Here is a 27,448-nt window from a genome sequence, read left to right on the forward strand (position 1 = left end):
AGAGAAGGAGAAGAGAGGGGAGAAGAGAGGGGAGAAGGGAAGGGGAGAAGGGAAGGGAAGAAGAGAGAGAGAGAGAGAGAGAGAGACCTTCCATCCATTGGTTCACCCCCTAGATGGCTGCAATTGCCAGGGCTGGGCCAGGCTGAAGCCAGGTGCCAGGAGTTTCACTGGGTTTCATCCATGTAGACGGCAGGGACCCGAACACTTGGGCCATCTTCCATTGTTTTTCCCAGGCCATTAGCAGGGAGCTGGATTGGAAGTGCAGCAGACAGGACCTGGTCCCATTCTACCACCTTTATTTGTCTGTCATCCATTCATGCTTTGTTTCTCTACTTCCCCAGCTTACAGTCCATGGTGCATCCCAGGGATCATTCCTCGCATGGACCCTGACTCCATTTTCCTCCTGTGACAAAACTCCATTGCTGATAATTCTCTGCTTGCCCTATGCATACATTGTAGAAAAATGTGCCTTATACTGGAATATCTCTAAATTCTCTCATCAATTGACCAGCCTCATGCTCTTTGGCATGGCTTGACAATCCTGAAATATTTCTCTTGTCATTTTACTCTGCAACTTTACAACATGACTATTGCATAAGTTTTCTTCTCTTATCACTTCCAATGTGTCTTCCTCACCCTCAGCTAATGACATTACTTCTGAATTGAGACACAGATGCAATAAAGATGGACCATATCATTTTATCATCAATACTACCAGCCTATTTTTATCCATACCTATATGCCCATCTTCCTTCTCTTCAGAGTGGACGGCCCCTCTTCCCTTTGGTGGCTGGGCCTGGACATGTCCCATTTGGTCACTTAAAGACTGACTTCTATCTTCTTCCTTCACCAGAATAAATTGTTCTTTCTTGATATCTCCATTCTTTGCTTGATACAAACACGCTGTAATACCTTCCTTCTTAATGGAAACTCAAACCCTCCCTTAAAATGATCAGCCTTTCCTTTTCTGCCATTTATAAGTATCCCCTGAAACTCTTCTATTAGACCACCCCAGTCCCTCTCTACCACTTCGCTAAAGCCACTTTTCTGTTGGAGTGATCTCACTTTGGCTTGCCTAATGGTCTGGCCCTGATGCTTCTCTTTGTTTCCCAGCAGTTTATGACACAGGATGTCCTTCTTTTTCCCAAGATGCTTCTTTTCTGGCCTCCACAATACCTCACCTATTCATTCTCTTAACTTGCTGGCTATTCCTTCTTAGTTATGTTTGCTAATTCTTTTTCATCTTCCCAATTTTCTCAAGTCAGAGTTGTCCAGGGCTCACTCTTTTCCCTAGGATCAGCTCATGGTCTACCTTACACGTTCATCACTCCCACATTTGTGCTCTAGTTCTCATTACTCTCCTGAAATCCAGACTTGAAAACCACTTGCATGTCCACCTGATATCACTTGTGTGCATGCTACTTGCCTCAAACTCAACAAGGCCAAAATTTGTGGTGCAGCAGACTGTACCACATCCTCTGACACTGGCATCCCATTTGAGTGCTGGTTCTTCTCCTGTGTGCTCCACTTCTGATCCAGCTCAGTGTTAATGTACCTGGGAAAGTAGTGCAAGATGACCCAAGTACTTGGGCTCATGTCTCCCATGTGAGAGATCAGGATGGATTTCCTGTCTCCTGGCTTTGGCCTGGCCCATTCCTGGCCATCATTGCTATTTAGAAAGTTACCCAGTAGATGGAAGATCTCTCCCTCTCTCTAACTTTGTCTTTCAAATAAATAAATCTTTTATAAAAAGAATAGAAACTTAAGAAGCAAAAACAGAGCCAAAATCACTCCCGATTTCTTCTCTTGAACCAATTCCTTCTCCAGCCTTGCACAATTCAGTAAAGAAGTACAGTTCTCTTTGCGTAACATGAAACTTCAGAGATATTTGTGTGACTATTCTTTTTCTCATCTATCGCATGGCTATTCCATTAGGAAATCCCTTGTTTTTTGTTTTTTGTTTTTTTTTTTTTTTTTTTTTGGACAGGCAGAGTTAGACAGTGAGAGAGAGGGACAGATATAAAGGTCTTCCTTCCGTTGGTTCACCCCCCAAATGGCTGCTACAGCTGGCGTGCTATGCCAATTCGAGGCCAGGAGCCAGGTGCTTCCTCCTGGTCTCCCATGCAGGTGCAGGGCCCAAGCACTTGGGGCATCCTCCACTGCACTCCTAGGCCATGGCAGAGAGCTGGACTGGAAGAGGAGCAACTGGGACAGAACCTGGCGCCCCAACCAGGACTAGAACCCGGGGTGCCATGCCGGCACTGCAGGTGGAGGATTAGCCTAGTGAGCCGCGGCGCTGCCCCCATTCCTTTGGCTTTACAATCTGACTACCTCTCAGCTATCTACCATTATACTCCATTTACACCATAGTCTCTCTCCAAGGGTCAGCACAAGGGGGCTTCCTACAGGTCTCCTTGCTCTCACTTTGGCCTCTACTGTCTATTTTCCACACAACAGCCAGGTGATCTTTTAAACGTGTTGAGAAGGTCATATCCCTCTCCTGCTCATAATCCTCTAATTATCTCATCATACATAGGATGAAATCCAAATTTCTCTCGCTGTGGCAAAGGCTTCTCGTTCCCACTAAATATTTTGATGTGCTCCTACATTTCCCAGAGCCCTTGAAGTTGGGGCTGGCCATGTAATTGGTTCTTGCTGATGGACTGTGAGGAGCAATGATGTGTATCACCTTCGGCATGGAGCAGATTAAAACTCCTGTGTGACATTCAGTTCTTTCTTCCTGTAACATAGCAATCAAGGAACTCAAGTCAAGGTGAGGTACAAAAGAGACAGCCAGAAACCAAGAGAGGTTTTCAGGGAACTGCCAGTGCCCAGGAGAGAAATTGGACCTGCAGTAGACTTAGAGTGAGGGATGAATAAGCTGTGTATTAAACCACTGAGATTTGGGGGCTTGCCTGTGACTTGGGCATGCCATAACCTGATCTAACACATATGCATACATGGCCGCCTTCTCTATCTCATGGCCTCTCTTCCCCATCTCACTCAAACATAGTTACCCAAGTAAGATGTTCTTCAATACATTTGCTGCCACTTGTGCTTTTGATTTGACCACTGTCCATTCAGTCTACCAAGCTATTGAAGTAGGAAAAGCTTAATTCCTTTCTCTCATATCTATTACTCTCTTTCAAGCATCTAATGACCTATTGAAACATCCAGTTCTACCCCAGAAGTTCTGGAATCTGGTTTCTCCTATCCCATATTTCTAACAACACTTTGCTTTGATATTATAGCAACTTTCATTTTGGAATCCTTACCAGTGATTTCTTCCCCACTCTGGAAAAGTCTCGCCACTTCCATTAATTTTAATTTTATTAGCTTCAAAAACAAATATGCATTTATAGTCAGATAAGAGATTAAGGGGTAATACTGGGAAACTTATTCCCCAATTTGTCTTGAAAAACACCCAGGAAATTAAAAAATATAAATTTCAATAATGAAAAAAAATTGAAACAAAATATATATTGGTTCTTAATTGCTTTACAGTAAAACTGATTCAGTATTCTTCTTATAAAGTGAGATCTTGGGATTACTAGACATAAAGATGTAATAGTATCCTTATGGTCGTGTCACTCTTACTTGCCTTCCTGAGTCTGAAATAAAGGGTAGACTCAGTGACAACTTCTAGCGACTCTGGGCCTATCTTGTCAACCTCCAGCCTGCTGCGAGTTTCCATTCATAGTTGTTGTGATGGTAATGAATTATCATAGCACTAATGAGTTGTGATTTTATATTTGTTCCGTTTTTATCTTAATTTTATCCATGATTTGTAATACGAGAGGAGATGAGCAGTGTTTGTTCCTCCACTGCGTCATGCTTCCTCCTGCCTGGGGTTTTTGTAAATGCAGTTAACTTGTCTTGAACTCTTTCCTCCACACTTGACCTCACTTTTCTTAATTAGTTAGGATTATATTTGGTCACGAATAACAGAAAATCTGTTTATCAAGGGCTTAAAGAAACGGAAGTTTCCTTGCTTTTCATAACAAGAAGCCCAGAGCTAGGCAGTTGAAGGCTAGCGTGTGCATCAATGACTTGCTCAAGGGAGCTCTGAGCTCTTTGTAACTTTCTCATCCGCAATCCATAGTGGGTAGGGAGTGTTCTCATACATTAAATGTCCTGCTGCTCCTCAGCTTGTTGCCTGTGCTTTAAAGCGGATGAAGGGGGAAAAGCAAAGGGGGGAAAACAAGAGTATTTCCCCTTGTAGCCATTGCCTTTTAGTTCATGAAGGGAGGCTTGGCCTCCAGACTTGCCCCTACACTCAGAGCCCAGAGCTGTCACATAGCCCAGGTTTTCTTTGCTAACCAGTCCAGGACACTGACTATATCACTAGTGGAGAATGGAAGAGGAGGAGACTTTAAATGCCTTTTGTGTGGACAATCCACAGTGTCACAAGGCCCATACCCCCACCTCCTGTTTCTAATCACCTTTGAGATCTCAGCCCAAAACCTTTTAGACCATGGGAATTCTGTATCAATGGCCTTCAATTTCAAGTGGTTTTACTTCAAACTTCTGACCTTATGATAGTGCAGAAACTAATACAGATTCTGTAGAAAATGTACTTGGAATTTTGATTTTGGTTGTGCTCTGGCCTGGCCGACATGTGGTCTAACACTCTCTCGCAACGCTGGGCAGTGGCAGCGAGCCTCATAACTGCTAGGGGGAAGGACCCATGCTCCACAGGGTGCTGTGTTGCTAAGCTACGATGTTTGATATGTTAGGTGTACAAAATGTGTTTTTGAAATGTTAGTTTCAACTTGTAATGGGTTTTGGCGGACACAACCCCATCATAACTCAAGAAGCATCTGTACTCTCAAAGCATTAATATTCTTTACTAGCTTTTAAGACAGTTTTGAATTATGCATTAATTTTTATAACCATTGAATTAATGTTCTTTTAATATGTTTCTCCCACTTGATTGTAAGCTCCTTGAGGGCAGGAATCTTTTTATTCTTGCCCTGGAGCCAGGTTTTCTATAAATAATTATATCTCATTTACACAGCATGTGGGTGTTCAGAGATTATAGAACGTCCAAAAGCAAAGGGATAATGAAAATAAAATGTGTCAAACTTGATTTGTATTAATGGTGTTAGAAGCCAGTAACCTGTATGTAACAGAGATGCTTTTAAACCATAAAGTAAGGATTATTTATATTTCTTCTTTAATAGTACCCACTTGTTTGCTTTATTCATACTGTTTATGGGGAAAGGAGAGTCTGGAAAAAGTAAAGCTCAATGGTTATAAAGTAAAGTTTAATTTAGAAATTGCAATATTTATCTATTTTTTCACTCTAAAATGTCAATTATTGAGATCCGTAAATAAGAATTTATGTTAACCACAGGCTTGTTAAAGCTCTTATAAAATGAGCACTCAGGCCAAAAAGTCTGCACTGCTCCATTTGCTGATCTGCTATGTTTCCCTGGGTTTCGTCAAAATCTGTCTGCCGACAGGGATGTCTTTCTCCAGGGACACTGTGTATTGTGGCAGAAAAAGCTGGGCTAGTCAAGCCGTGGCCTGTTCCCTTGAGAGCTGCAGCACAAGGAAACTGGGCTGCCTTGCCAATCACCAGCCTGGACAAGGTGAGGCCGGGGTTTGCTCCTTGCACGTCTACCATTGCCAGGTGAGGCTCGAGGTTGAGAGGTTGAAATCCTCAGTGCAGACCCCACTCCTACCGGTTTTCTGCATCAGTAACCTGCTGTGTTAGCTCCTTTTTCTCCCTTTGCTTCGCCCAGAGGGCCTGGGAGAATCCCTGTGCAATGGCGTGGTGGGTAAACAAGAAAACCAGGGAAGCAACATGGTGTAGGAAGCTGATTCAAAGAAAACCTCTCCGCAGTCCACTATTTGGGCTAACATAATACATTTCTAGAAAGACTTTCTTCCTTTATTCACAGCCCTGAAGCTGAAACTTGAAAAGGTAACATAAAAAAATGAAAGCTTGTGTCAGTTATTCTTTGTATCAAAGACGCAAAAATCCAAATAAAATATTAGCAAGTAAATCTAGTAGTGTGCTAAAGAATGAAGCATAATATCAAGTAGTGTTTATTCTAGAACTCTAGAATAGCTGAAATCTAGGAAATTAGGGAACAGGAAAAAAGTGTATTGACAGATGCCAGAAAGACAATTGGTAAATTAAATATCTAAATCTGATTAAATTTCTCAGTACACTAGGAATTGATTGATGTAATTTGAAAATGTCTGCTTTAAACCGACAGTCAACATTCAAGAAAGATAGTAAGAAAAAAATTTCTGGTTACAGTTAGGGATAAAAAAAGATGCTTATAACTATCAGTTTTAATTAGCATTATTCTGGGGGCTGGTGCTGTGGCGCAGCGGGTTAACACCCTGGCCTGAGGCACTGGCTTCCCATATGGGCACCTGTTCTGGGCTGGCTGCTCCACTTCCAGTCCAGCTCTCTGCTATGGCCTGGAAAAGCAGTGGAGAATGGCCCAAGTCCTTGGGCCTCTGCACCCACGTGGGAGACCTGGAGGAGGCTCCTGGCTCCTGGCTTTGGATTGGCCCAGCTCCAGCCGTTGCGGCCAATTGGGGAGTGAACCAGTGGATGGAAGACCTCTCCCCCCCCCCCCGCCCCCGCCTCTCCTCTCTCTGTGTAACTCTGACTCTCAAATAAATAAATAATTTCTTTATTAAAAAATTAGCATTGTTCTGAAAATTTTCTAAAAAGGAAGGACTAGGTATATGATAATGATTTATAGACCATATGATTAGCTCAAGAAAATCTGAGAAAAGTAACAGGAAAAACACCAGAGCTCTAGTTGAAGTACAGGGCTCCTTCAGATAACTTTTTCAAACTAACTATTCTAAGTTATCAAGAGATTTCTGATACAAAACATAGTCTATTTGAAAAAATGTGGGAAAATGATTGTATTTTTAGCCAAGATGTTAAATTTATATGTTACATGTAAATATAACATGTAATCAATTTGAATTACATATTATATATAATATATTAACATTTTAAAATAAATGTATAGGGTTTGTATAAAATACAAAAAAGAATAAGAAAACATATTAAAGGCTAGACTACATATAATATACACCATGTTCACACACTGAAAAACATTTGATATGTTACCAATTCTCCCCAATGCATCTAATGCATTTGCAGTACAAAGTCTAACAGAATTTTTTAAAAGGTATATTTTAAATAACAATTGCAGTGTACTAGAAAGGATAAATGCATATTGGTACTATTAAAGAAATAGTCAGCAAACTAGATTGACCAGAGTCAGCCTAAGTATGAGGAAATTCAATGTAGGACACAAGTTATATTTCAAATTAGTAGGGAAATGCTCATTGAATAAATGGTGTTTGGATGACAGAATAAACATAGATGACATTTAAACATTTTTGATGTAATCTAATGAGTAAAATTATTGATGGATTAAAAACTTCTAAATCATAGGAGTAAATGAAATTATTGGTGCATATTTATTTACCTTTGAGAGAGGGAGTCTTTCTAAACATATTATCAAAAGGAGAAGCAATAAAAATAAGGTAGACGACGCAACTATACAAAACAGTTTAAGATAATCATCGAAAGGGAAGCTGAAATGGTAACAGGAAACATTAAAAGTACTTGCAGTCAAATGGTTATATCCTTAAAATAGAATTTTTGCAATTCACTGTGTAACATAAAAATGAAGATTTGAATTTTTAAACTCTGCTGAGCAATTCACAAAGATATAATATAAATGTACAAAAATACACTTACTAGGAAGAAGTGCAAAAACAATGAAATTTGTATCTTCTAATTGGAAAACATTTCTTGAAATTGTTTGGGATGTGGGTAAGGCAGTAGCTCTGCAAGCTGAGTCTACACATTCTGACTCTTGCTGCCAAATTGCTGAGGCCTCCTGAAGACCTATTTATCCGAATGAGACAAAATATTTAACACTTTTCTCCCAAGAATTTATCTTAATAACCGTGCATCTGTGCAAGTTTAGCTAAAATGTATTGTTCATAAATTACATGTTGTAAGAGAGCTAGAAACACCTGCAAGTTCCAAGAATGATGGATTATTTAAATTATGATACTTTGGAACCATTCAGTCTGATCTTATAGAAAACTTACTGCATGAAATATTTCTTGCTTTATTAAGTAAAATAAAAAATTGTATACACTATAGGATTATAACTATGAAAAAGATCTATGCACAGAAAAATGTCCTACAATGAAAGTATTCCTGCTGATCTGTACAGTGATCTGCCCTCAAGGAGACCCAACAGGCCAGTCCACTGCAGTGGCTTTCAATGTGGTAAGCCTGGGCTTCAGCAGAAGTCAGCTTGTGAAGAGCCCTGGCAGCTCTGCCAAGAGTTGGATCACTGGAAATGGACCTGCCCTGGAGTCGAAGGATGCCCAGGTCAGAGCCACAGATCTTATTGGCTCCAAGCTGAAAAGCCCTTCACTCAGCCCAACTTCCAAAGTGACCACTGCAGTTGAGGGGACAGCCAAGTAGGGTCAGCAACATTGCAGGCAGAACTGTAAATTTCTTGTTAGAGATGCCCCCTGCCTTTACCTGGCCAGCTCTCCTCCCAGGCCAGCCAAGTAATGAAAGTCAACAGAGTGCCTTCCCCTAGGAGGTTCACACCTCCCTTAGGATATACCCCATGTGAAGAGATAGATAGGTCTGGGCCTCTTAACTTACAAGGCCTAAAGCCCAACAGATTATTATCAAGCCCCTTCTATCAGGTTCTATTTGCCTCTCAATCAGAAAAATTACTTGTAGCTTAGACAGCACCTTTCTTAGCTCCTCTAATAATCACTCTGTCCTTTGTTCTAGACCCTGTCTAGTGCACTTGGGCCTCATTCCTTTGTAATCATAACCTCTACTCTACCACCAATGGCTCTACTCCCAACCTGTGTGTACTGATGGTCCTCTTCCCCACTTAATGCTGTATAATTGTTCAGACCTGGTTAAGGCCACTCTTAGGATCATTGGTTACTATCCTCAACCTGTCTTTTATGACCTTGTCTAAATATGATCAGAGTCGGGGAACTTGGAAGGCTTCCATAGCCTTGGCAACTCATGACGACAGCCTAGGGTGGTTACTGGCGCCATAAACTAGAGTGTCAATTTGTTGGGTCAACAACAGGAGCCACTGTGCGCTTGCTCCTGATGTGGGATCTCTGTCCTTAATGTGCTGTACATTTTGATTTAATGCTATAACTAGTACTCAAACAGTATGTTTCACTTTGTGTTTCTATGTGGGTGCAAACTGTTGAAGTATTTATACTAAATTGATCTTCTGTATATAAATAGAATTGAAAATGAATCTTGATGTGAATGGAAAGGGAGAGGGAGCGGGAGAGGGGAGGGTTGCGGGTGGGAGGGAAATTATGGGAAGGGGAAGCCATTGTAATCCATAAGCTGTATACTGGAAATTTATATTCATTAAATAAAAGTTAAAAAAAAAAAGAAAGTATTCCTAAAAATTGATGAGAGTGATCTTTGGAAACTGAGATAAGGATTTTGCTTTTGTTCTTTTACAAGCTATCTTTTCATGTTGTTAACTCTCTTTAATGGATGTGTAATACAGTACAGCTTTAAAAGTAGGTACATTAAACGTGATGGGATGGGACTTTGCAGTTGTCCAATCATATTGGACAGGAAGTTATTTTTCTTACAAAAGGTAGCCTACATTTGTATCTACATACTTGTGGGAACAGCCTCCAAGAATCTACTGGAGCACCTTCCAGACTCCTCTGTGTAATCAGGACAGCAGTAATTTGGGTTTTTACATTGCAGTGTAAATGTGCTCTTCAACTATTTCACTCCCACAGCTTTTGTTTTTTGTCTGCCCAGCTCTGCTTTTCAGTCATTGACATTTATTGAAACTGTGCTATTTTCAAAATGCTGAGAAAGGGTTGGGAGGAAATGGAGCAAGGAATTTTTTTTTTTTTTTTTTGGTTACCCAGGTGTAGAGAGCAAGGGAGAAGGGAAAGACACAGAGAAAAGCAGCAAAGCTTCCAGATGAAGTGTGGGTCCCGACGGACCTTGGCAGAAAGCCCAGCTTTTTAAAAACTGGCTCTTGCCTCAGGATTTGGAAACAGCACAAACCCATTGATGAAGACACCAGAGGGGTCAAGAATCGCTTGAGTCATCTCTACAGGGTTGCACTGCTGCCCTCAGCCCCAACCTGGGGGACCCTGGGAGCTGGCTGGGACTGTGATCCCAAGTTCTTTCTTGATCATGGCATCCTTAAGTTATAAAAACACTGTGACGGGGCTGGCGCTGTGCCATAGGTTAAGCATCCACCTGCAGTGTCCCATATGGATGCCAGTCCGGGTCCTGTCTGCTCCATTTCCGATCCAGCTCTCTGCTATGGCCTGGGAAAGCAGAAGAAGATGGCCCTGCACCTGCGTAGGAGACCCAGAAGAAACCTCTGGCTCCTAGCTTTGATTTGGCCCAGCTCTGGCAGTTGAGGCCATTTAGGAAGTGAACCAGTGGATGGAAGACCTCTCTGTTTCTCCTTCTGTCTGTAACTATGCCTCTCAGGAAAATACATACATCTTTTAAAAAAATTTTTTTTTTTGACAGACAGAGTGGATAGAGAGAGAGACAGAGAGAAAGGTCTTCCTTTTTGCCTTTGGTTCACCCTCCAATGGCCGCTGCGGCTGGCGCATCTCGCTGATCCAAAGCCAGGAGCCAGGTGCTTCTCCTGGTCTCCCATGCGGGTGCAGGGCTCAAGCACTTGGGCCATCCTCCACTGCCTTCCCGGGCCATAGCAGAGAGCTGGCCTGGAAGAGGGGCAACCGGGATAGAATCCGGCACCCCAACCGGGACTAGAACCCGGTGTGCCGGTGCCGCAAGGCGGAGGATTAGCCTGTTAAGCCACGGCGCCGGCCTAAAAATGTTTTTAAAAAACGGCTGTGTATTTACCATAAAAATCAGTGACGAACAAGTGTGAGGAACAGAAGCCAAGGCTGGGCTTCTGCCGGCAGGCCCGCAGCATTCTGCAGCAGCCTCCTTGGTAGACACATGGGGCTATTTGGTGAGAGCCAAACTCCGGACACTTGTGCTACCTGAACTCTAGCACTCCTTCCAGCCCGTATTGACATTTCCATTTTAAAGTATAAAAAGTGGGACGTGGGAGGTGGAAAGAGGCCCATAGCTTTCCTACTTCAGTGGGATTTTAATCAGTTACTCTCCTCTTGGTGTAACTCCGTTGCATGGGTCTGTGAAGAGAGCGGAGCAGTGGTTTGAGATCGCACATTTGTGAAGTACGTTGGGAAGCGTCTCAGCACAGACTTGAGCTGGTTGCAGCATCCGTGGAGGGAGAGCCCCAGAAAGGAAGAGAAGGGTCAGATCTCCGGCTTCTCTGTATTCTGCCTGAAGGGTCAAACTGGCAGTGCCGTAGCTGGGCCACTGGGTCCTTAGGATGGCTCTGGTTGATTTTTTTAGCTAACTAATTTTAAGATTTGTTTATTTGAGAGAGACACACACAGAGAGAAAGAGAGAGACAAAGTGCTTTTATTCACTGGTTCTCTCTCCAAATGGCACAAAGACTGGAATTGGGCCAGGCCTAAGCCAGTTGCCCAGAGCTCCACCTGGGTCTCCCGTGTGGGTGTCAGGCTTGAGGCACTCGGCCCACCATTCTCTGCTGTCCCAGGCACGTCAGCCAGATCAGAGGTGGAGCAGCAGGGACACAGCTGCCACGCAATGTGGGCTGTCTGGGACACAACGAGGCCCCTCTGGCTACATCTTTAACACATCAACTTCCAGACCCCTCGTGCTTCCAGTTAGGCAGAGAAAGGAACTTTGGAAACAAGAAAGTCTAAGTGATGTGTCTACCCAGTGAGGATCGGAGCAGCAGGGTTTCTCTCAGAGCTTCCAGGACCTCTTTGAACAGGCCAGTTATGTCGCCCAGCTAACCAGCCATACACCGCACTCAGGCCGGCTTCTACTGTGGGCCCCATCATGAATTCTAGGGCCTTTTTGGGTCCCCTCTGGCTCCCTGGGACTATTTAGGAGAGTATTTCTGCTGTTTGTAGGTGGGTTTACTTCTGGGTAAACATTTTCAGAGTCAGACAAATCCTCTTATGAAAACGATTAATTATTCAAAGGGGACATTTCTCTGTAGTAAAATCAAATCAATAAATCATACAAGGTGGGTATTTAAGCCTACGCTCCTACTTTCCTCATGTCACTAAATGTGCGCACAAGGCTTTTCAAAATTACAGTCTCAATTCTATCGCATGATGGCGACAAGGGGGGGAGGGGTGCGTGGCTGGCATCACTGGGCCCAGACAGCTGATCATCAGTCCATCTATGGCTCAGGGCACTAGCTTGAGCATCACTTGAGATGATTTTTTGTTATCCGAAATTGGTGGCAGTGAGGAGGAAAGGAAGGTGAAAGAAACCAACAGGCACTGAGCTGTGAAGCAGTGGCAGATTCCATCTCAGAGGGAAAATCCAGTTGATCTAATGAAACAGCACCTGATAATCCAGGTGGAGGACTGAAGGATGCTAGGCAGCTTCCAGGCCCCAGGAAGAAAGGCCCTGCTGTGGAACACATCATGCCAAGAGGGGAGGAAGCCGCTGTGTAGATCTTTCATATAAGAGGCATGCAACCTATCTGGAGCAGTTGCAATATGAAAACATGCTGACAGCCAGGGTTTGCTGAAACCAAATCACACTACCCCAGTTTTCTAAAGATTTGTTTTTATTTTATTTTAAAGGTAGAGTTAAAGAGAGGCAGGGAGGGAGGGAGGGAGAGAGAGAGAGAGAGAAAGAAAGGAGAAGGAATGAGACAGAGATACCTACTATGTGTTGGTTCACTCTCCAAATGGCTGCAGTGGCTACGGCTGTGCCAGGTTGAAGCCAGGAGCTTTATCAGGGTCTCCCATGTGGGTTCAGGGGCCCAAGCACTTGGGCCATCTTCTGATGCTTTCCCAGGTATATTACCATAGAGATGGATTGGAAGTGGAGGAGCCTAGACTCAACCAGTGCCCCATGGGATGCCGGCATTATAGGCGGTGGCTAAGCCCACTATGCCTCAGCGCTGGCCCCCACAATCTGTTTTGATGGCTTATGTGGAGAAGTAAGATACACCCAGAAAAATTCTCAGACTCAGAAAAGAAACCAAAAGACTCAGGACAGGTGGTGACTTTGTTTTGGTGGGAGGATTTGGGGGTGGGGGACATTTCACTTTTTCCATGTTAATGAGAACTTCTAAAATGGTAAAATCCGAGTGTACAGAATGTAGTGGACTCTAATCATGTTAGATAAGGCTGGATGCAGAGGCAGATGTTGTAGAAGGCTGGATGAAGAGGCAGGTTGAGCTGCAGCTCAGGACACCCTTATCTCATATCAGAGCACCAATTCAGTCCTGGCTGTTCCATTTCCAATCCAGCTCCCTGCTAATGCACCTGGGAAGCAATGGATGACGGCTCAAGTATTTGAGTTCCCATTACCCAGGTGGGAGACCTGGATGGAGTTCCTGGCTCCTAGCTTTGGCTGTTGTGGCTATGTGGGGAGCGAACCAGCAGATGGAAGATCCACCTCTCCCTCTCTCACTCTGACATTCGACCTCTTAAATAAATAAATACTTAAAAAAGAGGAAAGACTTTGGATGCAAACAAGGGGTGGGATGAGGCTCAGCATGCTTCCTTCTGTGTACATCAGATGATACAGTGCAGGATAAATATTGGGGAAGAACAAACCTTGAAGGATGCTAAGGAGATAGAGAGTACCTCAGGACCCTGTGGACACTGAGCAGCCAGAGGCTTCCTGTGAGAAGGGCTCAGACACTGGGCTGCAGCTCTGGGGGGAAGACACCTGTGCACATGCTGACATTTGGGACTCAGACTCAAGCCCTGGTGCCAGAGCTTCAACCACCCCTTACAGAGAAGAGGATTCTGCTACCTCTGCTTGTAGAACTTGCTGAGCCTGGGAAGGCGTTTTAAAAAGAAATCAGGCATGAAGAGATGATACTTCTCTATAGGTAATGTGTGCACCGTAGTTGACTTTTGTGGCGGGTATTTCTTTGTGTGCGATTTGCTTCTAAGATGTTGGAAATAAGAATCTGGGAAGTTAGAGAAGTCACCTGGCAGATTTGTAATTTTTATTGCAATGCTTAGGAGTATTTAACAAATTAATTTTGTAGTCAGTGTTTAGATGCTTATAAGCACCTCATCTGCTGAATTTATGTTTAAGTCTTAGAAGCCTGAAATGCTTGAAAAGAATTTGGTGTGCTAAATTTAGAAGTCTTGACTTATTAACTTCACAAGAGCTATGTAACTCCTGAGAAAAATCGTTTCTCCTATTTATGTCATCCTGTTAAAGATTTAATGTTTTTAAGAAAACAAGATGTATTAAGTTTGTGATTATAGTATGAAATGTTTAGGGGAATTTAATTAATCAAGCTTATAAGTGCTATTTGCATTTTAAAGATTGTTTAATCTGCTAAGTTTGTAAAAATCTGTGACTAGCTGAAAACACTCATATGCAAGACCATTTGATTGATTGCGTTTGAACATGGTGCTAGCAAGTTTCTGGGGAAGGATTGTCTTGTGTTTCAGAATGAATTCAACTTCAGTCCAAGGTCAAGGAAAAATGAACACGTAACACTTTAATGGACACAAATTAGATTTGTAAGAGAAGTCCCATGATTTATAAGAGGTGCTCAAAGGCTAAACACTTCAACTTTAATAAATTAAGTATCAGCTAAACTCAGGCAGTTGCAACAGCTTTTTCAATAAGTTCCCCCTCACACATTAAAGTTGCAAATGATACTCTCCTTGTGAGGGTAGCGATGTTGGGATAAAAGATTGGGAGGTGAATGTATAGCTTTGGGCATGAGATAAAACATTCGTTTTCTCTGGAGCGTGACATACAATATCCAAACAATGGACTTCTGGAAGAGGTACGCACATCCCCAAAGACAGGAAGGGTGCTGAGAAGCATTTAGCAAGGGATTTGCCAAGCCAGTCATGAGGATTTCCAATTACAACTTTAAGGAGCAAAGATCTAAATGTTTCTCTCTGTCGCTATTGTACCTAAAGTAGGGATCCAGCAAGAGACTGTGACTGGAACAGTCATGTGGGAGAGACACAAGCATGGGTCAAGGTTTGTGAGAGATCACAATGCTTATTTCTGTGAAAAGAGCTCTGGCTGAAAGGCAGGCAGTGAAGTCGGGACTGCCCACACCTTTCCCTCCCTCCTTGCAACAGTATCCTAGAAGGTACCTTTTCCTGCATGTCTTTTATCAGATGAGGAAACTGAGGTCTTGCTCAAGTTGGCATAACAATAGGCAGAATCTGTACTGCAGCCCAACTCTTCTGCTCCTTCCTCCACTCCACCCTGCTGTCAAAGCCTAAAAGTAAAGTTATTAAAGGGCACAAAAGGCACTCTCACAGGGAGGCCTATGTATTAACCACAGAGATGAAGCTGAGTTGGAAAGTAGATCAAGTCAAGAATCAATAATAACGGAGGTCAAGGGATCAGGCCCAAGGCTGCTTAGACAAATTTCCTAGAGAAATCATTTGCTGCATTAAAATTCATTCTGAGGATTAAGAGTCAAGGACCTTGTTAATGTGTTTATTCATCTCAGGGTTTCCTCATACACATAGCCTCTTATTTCTCCTTCCATAGATGTGGAATTATAGTCTCTCCAGGGGACAAGAGGGGAGTTTGGGGCAATGTAAGCTAATCCCTCAGTCTTTGCTCCAGACCATGACCTCCTCAGTGTGCTGAGATATTCCTGTGTCTGTGGTACAGATATGCACCACATAATGATGTTTGGTGAGCAACACACAACATGCACCACTGTGGTCCTCCAAGACCTGGTGGATGTTTTGATTTGTGTAAATATGCTGTCTGGTGTTCACACTAAAATAAAATACTCAATGGTGCACTTCTCAGGATGTATTCCTGTTGTAGACCATATTTTAATAGGCATTCAGGAAACTGAAGCTACAGGGCTTGGAGGTCTGGGTGGAGAGTAAATTTCTGGTTGGTCCCACCTCAGGAAGGACAGGTAGATGGGAGAGTGCACTCTTGTTAGTGGAAGTGGTGGAGAAAAAGCCAGGAATGACAACAGTGGGGCCAGAAGGGTCTATGAAATGTCTAGGAGTGTCCAGTATGCCTGGATAGGCAAGGTGGAAATGATCCACACCTCCTCCAGTGAGAAGGTATCTCTTGGGACACAATACCTAATGAGGGCCCCAAGGCATTAGTGAGGAGAACTGTGGGGCTCAGCAGATGGACTATGGGAGAGGCAAGTGTGAATTAGAACCTGTGGTTATTCTGGAACAGCAGGGTCCTGAATGAAAAGCATTCCATTTCATAGCATAACTCCATGGTAGGCAGAAATCTGACTGAATTTTCTTTGGCTCCAAAGCATAGTAATGTAGGGTTGATTCAGGGCCTAACACACTGGGTCTTATTTTCAGATTGGGTTGTGGAGAGAGGCACTGTCAGTCTTCCATGATATATTCTGGTCAGTACCTATTTTGTGCCAAGCACCTGGATAGTTTCTGGAAACAGGAAGCTAAATAAACCATCTCTGTTTTCATGGAACCTGCAGTCCAGTGTGCAGGGGAATGTGGGAGAGATCCACAGGGTTCAGAACAAAGTCCCAACACCACTGGATAAATGCTGTGGGAATGGATAGATAATAAGGGCACCTCTTTTGGACTTTTATGAAGATCAAGATTGTCTTCTCAGTAGGGGTGACTCCTGAGCTAAACCTCAGAGGACAATGAAGTCACAGGTGGGATGCCAGTCCTACAACAGGGGTGCTGGACAGGGTAATGGTAATAGGCTAATGCTTCATTCCAGCCATCTCCTTCTAAGGGGACTGTTAACAAATGGGAGTAACTGATAGAGACCAACAAGGACACACAGATGAGGGATTCAGGGACAGTTAACCAGGATGGGGAAGTTTTAGGAGGGATGATGTATTGGAAACACCGCCATACAGAAGAGTCACTGAACTGATAGGAACAGTCCAAACCAGAGGCAGACTTCTGTTCAAAAAAGGAAGAATTTCATAATGATTTAACAGTTGATTGAACAAATGAGACAACTAAAGAAAAATAATTAAGCAGAATTTCATGGCCCTATCTGGAATGCAGAATTTTTATTTGAGTGGAAATTGTTAAGGGGTCCCTAATACTCTCTCTTTAGGACACTTATATCACACATTTGCTTTTAATGACAGCTTTCCTTAGATGAGATATTGTCCATAAACCACCTGAGCACAGGAATATGCAAGCAGTCATCTAAGATGCAAAAAAGCAAACTGCATAGGTCTCCAAGCTGAGAGAGAATGGAGAGTGGAAGGATAATGCTAAAAACATTGCTTCTGTGGTCTTTCTAAGGTAGAACAGAAACTCCATCAGCATCTTGGGGATTAGATAAGACAACATATTGGAAAGCATAAATAAAAATTAACATTCTCATTGTATTAACATGAAATCTCCTTTCTAATTTCCAAGTGACAGATATTATAATTCATGAGTATTACCTATCCAGTGTTCCTGAGATTATCTTTTATTTTAAAAAAATATTTACTAGCTTATTTGAAAAGTACAGTTACAGAGAGAGTTGGGGAGAGAGAGTTGGGGGGGGGGAGAGAGAGAGAGGGAGGGAGGGAGGGAGGGAGAGAGAGAGAGAGAGAGAGAGATCTTCCATCCACTGGTTCACTCCCCAAATGGCTACAATGGCCAGAGCTGGGCCAATCTGAAGCCAGGAGCCAGGAACCTCTTCTGGATCTCCCACTTGGGTGTAGGGAACCAAGGACTTGGGGATCTGCTGCTGCTTTTCCAGAAGATTAGCAGGGAGGTGCACAGTAAGTGAGCAGGTGGGACTGGAACTGGCACCCATATGGGCACAGTGTTGGCCCCAAGGTTATTATTTTTTAAAAACCTACAACTCCAAATTCTTTGTACTTTGGTGCTTCTCCTCCTCTTTTTCTAGTGAGCTCTTCCCATATTCTTTTTTTAGGTAGTTCTTTGCTTTGTGTGCCAAGACCTGGCAGCATGGCTCTGACTGCATTAGGTTATATGGCATTAGCATCTGGGCAATCACCAACCTGAGAACAAGAGGGCAAAGTCAATGTCTTCCTGCCTCAGAATCTGGCACAGAGTAGATAAAACATGGTTTGATGGATGGATGAGGAAGAGGTCATTCCTGTCATTGCCATTGAACTCTTCCCTCCTGAGCACAGTCAGCTGACATTGTCTCTTATAGGTCACCAATGTTATCTATTTCCACAATCCAGTGTTCTCATTGTACTTGGATTCTAGTGACACTAGTGAACACAATCAACCACTAGCCACCTCTCTGTCCCCATGCCACATACCCTGACTTCGGTACTACCTGTCTACTTGTTTCTTCTTTTTTTCCCCTCCCTTTTAGTGCCTGCTAGGACCTTCCTCTGAATCTTGGAGATTTTCTCTGGATACAATTACATAAGTAGAAGAGACATTCTCTGCTTTCCAAATTCCAATTATCCCCTTTTTTGGAATTCCAAAGTCTGTATTTTAATCCTTGGTTTCTCATACTCTATTGCCACCTCTCAACTTTCTTGTTGAGTATTTCCAGATAATTATCATATTGTTACATCAAAGCCAGCATAAACTGTATTCTTTTTCTTCCCACCAATTCATTCATTCTTCCATTCATTCTCTCATTCACATGTAAACTCACACAGTGGAATTAACCTATCATTCCCCCCAAACTCTGCAACATTTGACTTCTTTTTGTCATCAGGTTTCTTCTTCTTCCTGGAATGCTACTATTTAAAAATCATCCTCTTAAGGTCGATCTGTTACAGAGGTTAAAACATTGCTTTGGATGTGCCATTCCATGTTGGAGGGCCTGGGATCAAGTCCCAGCTTCTTCTTCCGATTCCAGCTTCTTGCTAATTCAGACTCTGTGAGGCAACAGGTGATGGTTTAAGCAGTTGGTTCCTGCCATCAATGTGGGAAACTTGGACTGAGTTCCTGATTCCCGGCTATGGCCTGGCCAGGCCTTGACTTTTGTGAGTGTTTGGGGATGGAAGAAGATGGAAGACCTCTCACTCTGTCTGTCTCTCTCTTTCCATTTCTCTCTCTTTCAAATAAATAAAAATCATAATAAAAATAAAAATCATTCTCTCTAAAAGCCTTATATAGTCTTAAAGGCCATTCTCAGTTCAACTTTGGAGGTCTTCTTTGATCATCATTGCTGCTGGAAGGATGTCCCTCCTCTAGTCTTCTACAGGATTTTTCTATACACCACTGTTATTAATGTAGTCCTGGAAGTCTTAGCGAGAATTATTAGCCAAGAAAAAGAAATAAAAGGGATACAAGTTGGAAAGGAGGAAGTTAAATTATCCCTGTTGGCTGATGACATGATTCCATAATTGGGGAAACCAAAACAATCCACTAAGAGACATTTGGAACTCTCAACAGAGTTTGGTAAAGTTGCAGGATATAAAATTAACACACAAAAATCAATTGCCTTTGTGTTTCTCATGACTGAGAAAGAAATTTGAAGATTACTACCATTCACAATACATATAAAAAAAAGTTAAATACCTTGAAATAAATTCAACTAAGGAGGTGAAAGATATCAATGATGAAAATTACAAAATATTAAAGAAATAGAAGACACAAAAAAATGGAAAAAATCTTCCATGTTCATGGATTAGAAATATTAATATCACCAAAAAGTCCATACTACCAAAAGCAATTTACAGATTCAATGGAATCCCAATCAAAATACCAACAGTCTTCTCAGATCTAGAAAAAAAGATACTAAAATTCATATGGAAACACAAGAGATTCTGAATAGCTAAAGCATTCTTAAACAACAAAAACAAAGCTAAAGGCATAATACCAGATTTCAAGACTTACTACAGGACAGTAATCATCAATTTGTGCCTGTTACTGGCACAAAAATAGGCATGTAGACTAATGGAACAGAATAGAAATGCCAGAAATCAATCTACACATCTCCAACCAACCAATCTTCTACAAAGGGGCTAAAAACAATCCCTGGAGAAAAGACAGTCTAGCAACAAATGGTACTAGGAAAATTGGATCTCCACATGAGAAGTATGAAACAAGACCTCTGCCTTACACCTTACATAAAAATCCACTCAAAATGAATCAAAGACTTAAATCTATGACCTGATACCATCAAATTAATAGAGGATATTGGGGAAACTCTGCAGGACATTAACGTAGGCAAAGGCTCTTTGGAAAAGGCTCAAGAAGCACGGGCAAAGCCAAAATTGACAAATGGGCCATAAAGCTGAGAAGCTTCTGAACTGCACAAGAAGCACTCAGCAAAGTGAAGAGGTAACCAACTGAATGGGAGAAAACATTTGCAAATTACACAACTGATAAAGAGTTAACTTCCAGAATCTACAAGGAACTCAAGAAATTCAACAACAACATAACAAACCAGTAAAGAAATGAGAAAAGGCCAGCCCGCGGCTCACTAGGCTAATCCTCACCCTGCATCACTGGCACCCCAGGTGATGCCAGATTGGGGTGCTAGAGTCTGTCCTGGTTGCCCCTCTTCCAGTCCAGCTCTCTGCTATGGCCCGAGAAGGCAGTGGAGGATGGTCCAAGTGCTTGGGCCCTGCACCCGCATGGGAGACCAGGAGGGTCCTAGAGTGTAAGTCTTGCCTCTGGGTTGGGGGAGAGGGAAGGACTATCCTGAGATAGACAATGGCATCCTGTTCCTGTCAACATGCTAAATTTGAAGGACAGACTCCAGGTCTAGCCAAGACCCAGGAAGGGGGTTATCTACACTGTTATCTGGGTGTGGCTGGGACAGAGTTTGCCTGAACACCAGGGAGCAGTGGCAGGAGTCCTGTTATTTACGCATGGCTTTTTCCTAGGTTCCTCTTTTACTCAGGAAGCTCATTCCCTCTTTTGCCTTTATCTATTACTACAATCTGGGCAACTCTAATTGTGGTCCTGCTCATATCTTCTATTGTCCAGAGGCCAACCCAATTTGGATGCTTTCTTTCACTCAAACACAACATATTCAGGACCAGTATGAGGCACGAGCAGCTTACACCTTTCGTTTTGCTGAAATAGTAGCTGTCCCTGCCAAGCAGAAAAGCAGTGACACCGGGCAGCGGTTTTTTTTGAGTCTCTTGTTGCCATGTGCAAGGTCCCAAGTCTGATTCCCTCTCGTCCTTTTACTCCTTCCTCTGGGGCTTAAGGACTGGCACCCCTGTTCCCTTCCTCCATTCTTCACCATATCACTAGCCACATCACCACACAGAACCTGTCATCATCTCTGACCCTATAAACGGGAGTTGTCACCTAATGTCTCCCATCTCCAAATTTCATGTAAGAGCAACACACACGTTTTAGCTTTTACAGTAGCAGAGAATTTTTAAACTGAAATTGGGAGAAATTACAGAGTTTCAAAAGTTCAAATCCCTATGATTTGTTGGGGTTCACATCTGACCTTGTTTAACTATACTTGTGTCTGCATTTTTTTTAATTCTAGGTAACTATCACCTTTAATAATCAGTATTCCTTCTGAAGGGGATCTTCTGTCTCTATGTCCTTGTCTATCCCTCTTTTCTACCTATTTATAGAAAGACCACAGGAAACAGTCCAATTTGTACTATAATCTGCAGCTGAAGTTTGTGTCTCTGCATTTATATTTTAGAAGGATCTGGAAAGTTTACCAAGATAATTTGACCCAATGATCCCACTTCCAAGTGTTTAGTCTGAGGAAAGAAGCAGAGATGCTCTTAAGATATATGTTCAGGCTATTAATTTCACATTAGTTGTAATAATGAAAAATTTAAAAAGATAAAAATAGAACAATGGTTAAAATTATTATACCCATGTGATACAATTTATCTACTAAATATATCATTTTTTAAAAATATTTTATTTTAGGGCCGGCGCTGCAGCTCACTAGGCTAATCCTCTACCTGTGGTGCCGGCACACCGGGTTCTAGTCCTGGTCAGGGTGCCGGATTCTGTCTTGGTTGCCCCTCTTCCAGGTCAGCTCTCTGCTGTGGCCTGGGAGTGCAGTGGAGGATGGCTCAAGTGCTTGGGCTCTGCACCCCATGGGAGACCAGGAGAAGCACCTGGCTCCTGGCTTCGGATCAGCCCCGTGCGCTGGCTGCAGCAAGCCGGCAGCAGCGGCCATTGGAGGGTGAACCAATGGCAAAGAAAGACCTTTCTCTCTGTCTCTCTCTCACTGTCCACTCTGCCTGTCAAAAAAAAAAAAAGATTTTATTTATTTGAGAGACAGAGTTACAGACAGTGACAGGGAGAGACAGAGAGAAAGGTCTTCTGTCCGTTGGTTTACTCCACAGGTGGCTGTATTGGATGGAGCTGTGCCAATCTGGAGCCAGGAGCCAGGAGCTTCTTCCCAGTCTCCCATGTGGGTGCAGGGGCCCAAGGACTTGGGCCATCTTCTAATGCCTTCCCAGGCCACAGCAGAGAGCTGGATTGGAAGAGGAGCAGCCGGGACTAGAACCGGCGCCCATTTGGGATGCCAGCACCACAGGCGGAGGATTAATCTACTGCACCACGGCGCCGGCCCCTAAATATATTATTTTGTAAAAAATATCATGACATGACATGGACCCATGTTACAGTGTAATAAAACAATGACAACAACAAAAACCTTAAAAGTCTCATCCACTGGAACTGCTTTTAATTTTGATCTAAAATTAACTTAAAAGTAATAGCTGTATGAATAACTGTGGCATAAATCACTGGATGAAAAAGTAATCATAGTTAGCATTCAAGGGTTTAACTGGTTAACTGTAAGTAGTGGGATTATAAGAAATTTTTACATTTTCTTTTAATTTTATGTATTTTTCAAATGCTCCTCTGAAAACGTGTTATCTTCTTCATTCATTCACATATTATAAACAAGTAAATGAATGTTAGGTGCCAAGCGTTCTGCTTTGCACTGAAGAGATAAAAATAAACAAGAGAGTACAAATGCATTCCTTGCTCTGAACAGAGTTTATAATCCTTTAAAATTAGGAGGAATCTTTTTTAGAATTCATTTCATCTGACCAATAATTTCACTTCTGGAAATCCATCTTAAGGGAAGAAACATGAAAGCAAACAAAATCATCATACGGAAATATTCATTAGAGCATCAATCATAATAGGAAGAGATCTATATCACCTAAATATGCAACAATAGGGGAATGGTTAAGAAAATAATTGCACAATCATATAATAGAAAAATAGGAAACCATGAAGACATTGGTTCTGAAGACTTTTTAATAACATGGGGAAATTGTTTATGTTTTCCATTAATATCAATAGAAAAAAGTAAGGAACAAAATTAGGTAGACTCTGACCTCTGTTATGTAGTGTAATATTCATAAAAGTGAAACTCAAGTGTTGGCAGATGTTATTTCTGGATGATAAGGGAATGGTTGATGTGTGTGTGTGTGTGTGTCTTTCTATGCTCTTCATATTTCTTATGTCTTCTGCAGGGAACAAGGTTTAATTTTACAGTCAGGAAAACCACACTGCTATTATTTTTAAAGAGAGAATGGATAACCATGAATGCAAGAATACATCCATCAGAGGGCTGGTGGGGGGGAGGGTGGTGAGTTCATGGTGTGCTCATGAGGCTGAGCAGGCAAAGAGAGGAGCCTTGGAAGATGTGGAGACAGAGACTTGGAAAATGTGGAGATAGAAGCCTCATCCCCGAAATGACTCTATATTGAGCTCTAATCTTGAACTGCTAGGGATAACCTCGCTGGGCTGTATCTGCACATCAGAAACATGGAGACATTTCTTGTTGCTGTCACTTCTTACAGCTTTCACACTCCAGACACTCTGATCTCAATAAGCAGGTGTCACAGAGGGTCAGGGTCCTGCCACGGCTTACCTAGAGAAAAACAACAGCGGAAGGGAAGTCCAGTATCCAACTGGATCTGCTGTGAGGACCCTGAGACTGACTCCTACCACTGATCAAGTTCAAAAGGAAATAGCAGGGCTGTGCAACACAGCCTGTTTCTGTGTAAGCTGAAGGGAGAGAGCTTTCTGCTGGTGCTCCATCAGCTGCAGAATGCTCCAGCTCACACTGACTGCCAGGTCTCCCTAGAGTTCGTGCAAGGCATCAGCTCTGTAAAAAATAGCATCTCACCGCTAACACAGGGACCATCAAAAGCATGTGTGTTAAGGCTGAAATGATTTTGGATTTCACTGCAAGTGATATTTAATTATCCTCATATATCATACCAGGCACTTTGTTTTGTTTGCACTTTCTTAAGTTTAAGGAAGCTGCTGCGAGGTTAAAGGAGTGCATTAATGCAGAAAGATATGCAGGTGTACATCACACATGCTTTAGAACATATGAAAACCAGGATCACAGGAGAGGTAACTTTACAAAATAACTCATTTCACTGCTACTTTGGTTTATCTTCTATGTTTAAAATATACATTGATTCACCACACTTTGTTTTCACGCAACAAACACCCAAGAGCTGTGTAAACGCTAGTGCACATGGAACTCACAAATCAGCATTTGCAAACCACTACAAGGATGGAAGTACAGATTGACTATGGATGAGCACTTTTACAAAACATACTTACATTAACCACAAATACAACCTGGAAAAGAGCTCAAATCAATTACTAGCCACAGTTTTTATGCAAAAGGGTTAGTGGTTTGAAATTTTTTTTCCTAAGTTTTCTCCTAACTCCTTGCGTTTCTCATATTCAACTGTCTTAGGAAAGATGAAAAACATCCATTTGAACATCACAGTGCCAGGTGTTTTAAACATACCTCTACATCCCAGGTAAACATTTAACATCTGCGTATGCATAGACCTACATATTAGAGACCTGTGACGACCATGTAAAGGTCAAAACCCACCGAGCTGTGCCATAACCAATTTCTCATCATGCCACCTGAAGAGCCATTCCTTCCGGAATGCCAGCCTTTTCACTTTCAATCATCTTCTGAAACCCTAACCTGTTGGTTGCAGGTAAGGAAGCACTCTCTTCTGCCTCTTTCAAGCACATTTCTTTGTAGATACAACAGGCTACCAAACCCAGACCTTTCATTATGAGAGAAATGGAGGAAACCCCTTGGGGAAGCTCTCTGGACCCATCTGTGGAATTCCTTAAGAACAGCACAGTTGCCTCTCATCCCTAAGTGAGGAATTCTGGCAGCACAGACAGAGTGGAGTTAGAATCTGGAGATTTGGGGGATTCTGTTGAAATACTCTTCATATCCGAATAATATTGGGGAGTTGAAATGAGAATCAGAAGTGCTGGTGTTTTCAGCAAACAGTGACAAATGAGGACTTCTGTCTAGGTGTATTTAAAACCCAAAGGCAACAAGAGGCTGCCTCACAGTCAGAGGCTAGCCCCTTGGCCATGCTCTGGGTAAGCTCGGGTTTTAAGGAAAAAGGGGAGAAACAATATATGGAAAGGAACAAAACAGGAGTTGAAAGGAAAGTGTGGAGGGATGAAGAAAGGGGAATTAAATGAAGAAAAGGGGAGTGTGTGTTGAAAAGAGGGGAGACTGGTTATGGGTAAGAAGGGGGAGAAAAATAAAGACAAAATAGGAAGAAAAATGAGGAGATAAGACCATATCCCCCATCAACAAGTGACTCAGTTGGATGTTAGCAAAGCCTGCAAGGTCAGAGTGGCTAATCTTCCCCTTGGACCCTATGTGATTCATCCCCAAACCTACATAGCAATGCTACCACACTCTAGGGACATTGTCTCCCTCTTCCACAAAGGGCAAACTCACCTATCAAAGGCCACGGCGGTCATGGAGTAGATACTGGCAAAGACTGCAGCGATGGGGAAGAAGTTGTGGAATTTGCAGTAGAACAGGCCATAGTACCACTCGTTGTGGACAGCATAGGTGAAGTTCACGACTGTATTGAAGGCAGCCATGGATGCCTCTGCGAAGGCTAGGTTCACAAGGAAGTAATTGGTCACTGTCCTCATTCTCTTGTGGGCCAAAATGATCCACATCACCACCACATTGCCCACCACGGAGGTCACCACGATGACCGTATAGGCAGCCGCCCAGAGGACAATTTGCCAGGCTGGCTGCACAAATTGGTTGGGTTCAGAGGTGTTAGTGGAGATGTTTGGGAAGAGGTCTGAGTCCACTGGGAGGACGTTATCCATTTCCCACGCAGCACGGAGGTAAAGCCCTCTCTTCTTCACAGAGTCCCCCGGCCCCTTCTCACCAGGGTCCTAGGCAGGTGCCCGAGGCTCAGGATCGTGCGTAGGACAGACTGAAAGGAGGAAGTCTTTCTCTATGCGGAAGTCTCTCCTTGCAAGCAGGAGACTTGGCGCTCAGAAAATTTACGCTTCCGGATGCGCTGTCCACCTGCCCCTCGTGGCTCTGAATTTCTCCACTTTCAAGCTTCGGGAAGCATTTGAGTTAAAAAATCTGGAGACAGCATCTCGCCCGCGTTATGCTGGGAGAAGAAAAGAAATTCCACGGGCTACAGTTCTAGGAAGCCCAAGAGCCCGGGATTTCTGCACCTGCTGCTGCTTGCAACTCTTATTTCGCCTTCCTTGGACGGGAAAAGGCAAAGCCTTGGGCTGTCTGAGGAGTTGGTGGGCAAAGGAAGCCCGTTGCAGCACGTCCTGTAAAAGTTCTGAGTCTATGGCCGGGATTCTAGGGCACCGTTTCCAGCTGGAGAATTTTCCTTCGCTTTCTCTGAAGCGGCCGCCGCCACCACCTCCTGCAGCTTCGCCGGCGCCTTTTGAATTGGGTCCTGCTCAGTGCCGGGACTTAGCAGCAGCACCTCGGCAGGCTGTGCACAAGGCTTTATAACCAGCTGCAGAGACGTCACCAGCGAGGGGCAGTACCTGGGTTGCGTGCTCGCCAGTCCCTGTGCGCAGCGCTGCAGCTGCGCCAGCGGTTGGCAGCTGTCTCACTCCACCGCCGCCGCAGCCACCACGCCTTTTCCTGCTTGCTACCTGCTGCGGGCGTCTTGGCATCTTGGAGCCGGGGAGCCCGGTACACTCCGCGAGGGGGCAGTAGGCGGTCTGGGAGTCCAGGTGGGGTTTGCATCTGGAACCAGAGTCACACCAGGCTGCTGGCGGGTGGGGGGGGGGGGGGGGAGAGAAAGGGTTTGTGAAAAGCAGAGTAGAGGACATTGAACTTGCGGGAGGCAGCCCGAGCCCTGCGACAGCTCTGCAGAGGCGCTTGCTTGTCTCTGGCAATGGCAGTCGGGCAAGTGTGGTGGTGTCTTGCGAGCCGCCGTGCGATGCAGGCTCGCTTGGGATGCTACCTTCTGGAAAACAACTTTCCCGAGGAGGTTGTAGTTAGGAAGCGCCCCCTAAAATATAAATCTCCTGTTCCCCTAGCGGGCTGATGCTCCTGGGAGGTGCTAAGAGACTCTAAGCTTTGGGGGCGCTTTCCCCATCTACCCCGGTGACTTGGCCCCTAGCTCCAGGAAAAGATCCAGCTGCGCGCTCCGGGTAAGCC

At 43.4% G+C, this 27,448-nt stretch overlaps 1 protein-coding gene across 1 annotated transcript in view; it reads right to left on the reverse strand.

Annotated features, from left to right (window-relative positions):
- The window catches only part of TACR1 (tachykinin receptor 1), a 177,665-nt gene extending 151,506 nt beyond the window's left edge, over nt 1-26,159 (reverse strand). Inside the window, exon 1 of the mRNA XM_062209724.1 lies at nt 25,745-26,159. Within this exon, the coding sequence (XP_062065708.1) occupies nt 25,745-26,133 (389 nt within the window). The 5' untranslated portion in view covers nt 26,134-26,159. The remainder of the gene's footprint in view (nt 1-25,744) is intronic.
- Between the last annotated feature and the right edge of the window lie 1,289 nt (nt 26,160-27,448).

The sequence above is a fragment of the Lepus europaeus genome, chromosome 13, assembly GCF_033115175.1.
Source record: "Lepus europaeus isolate LE1 chromosome 13, mLepTim1.pri, whole genome shotgun sequence".
Lineage (NCBI taxonomy): Eukaryota > Metazoa > Chordata > Mammalia > Lagomorpha > Leporidae > Lepus > Lepus europaeus.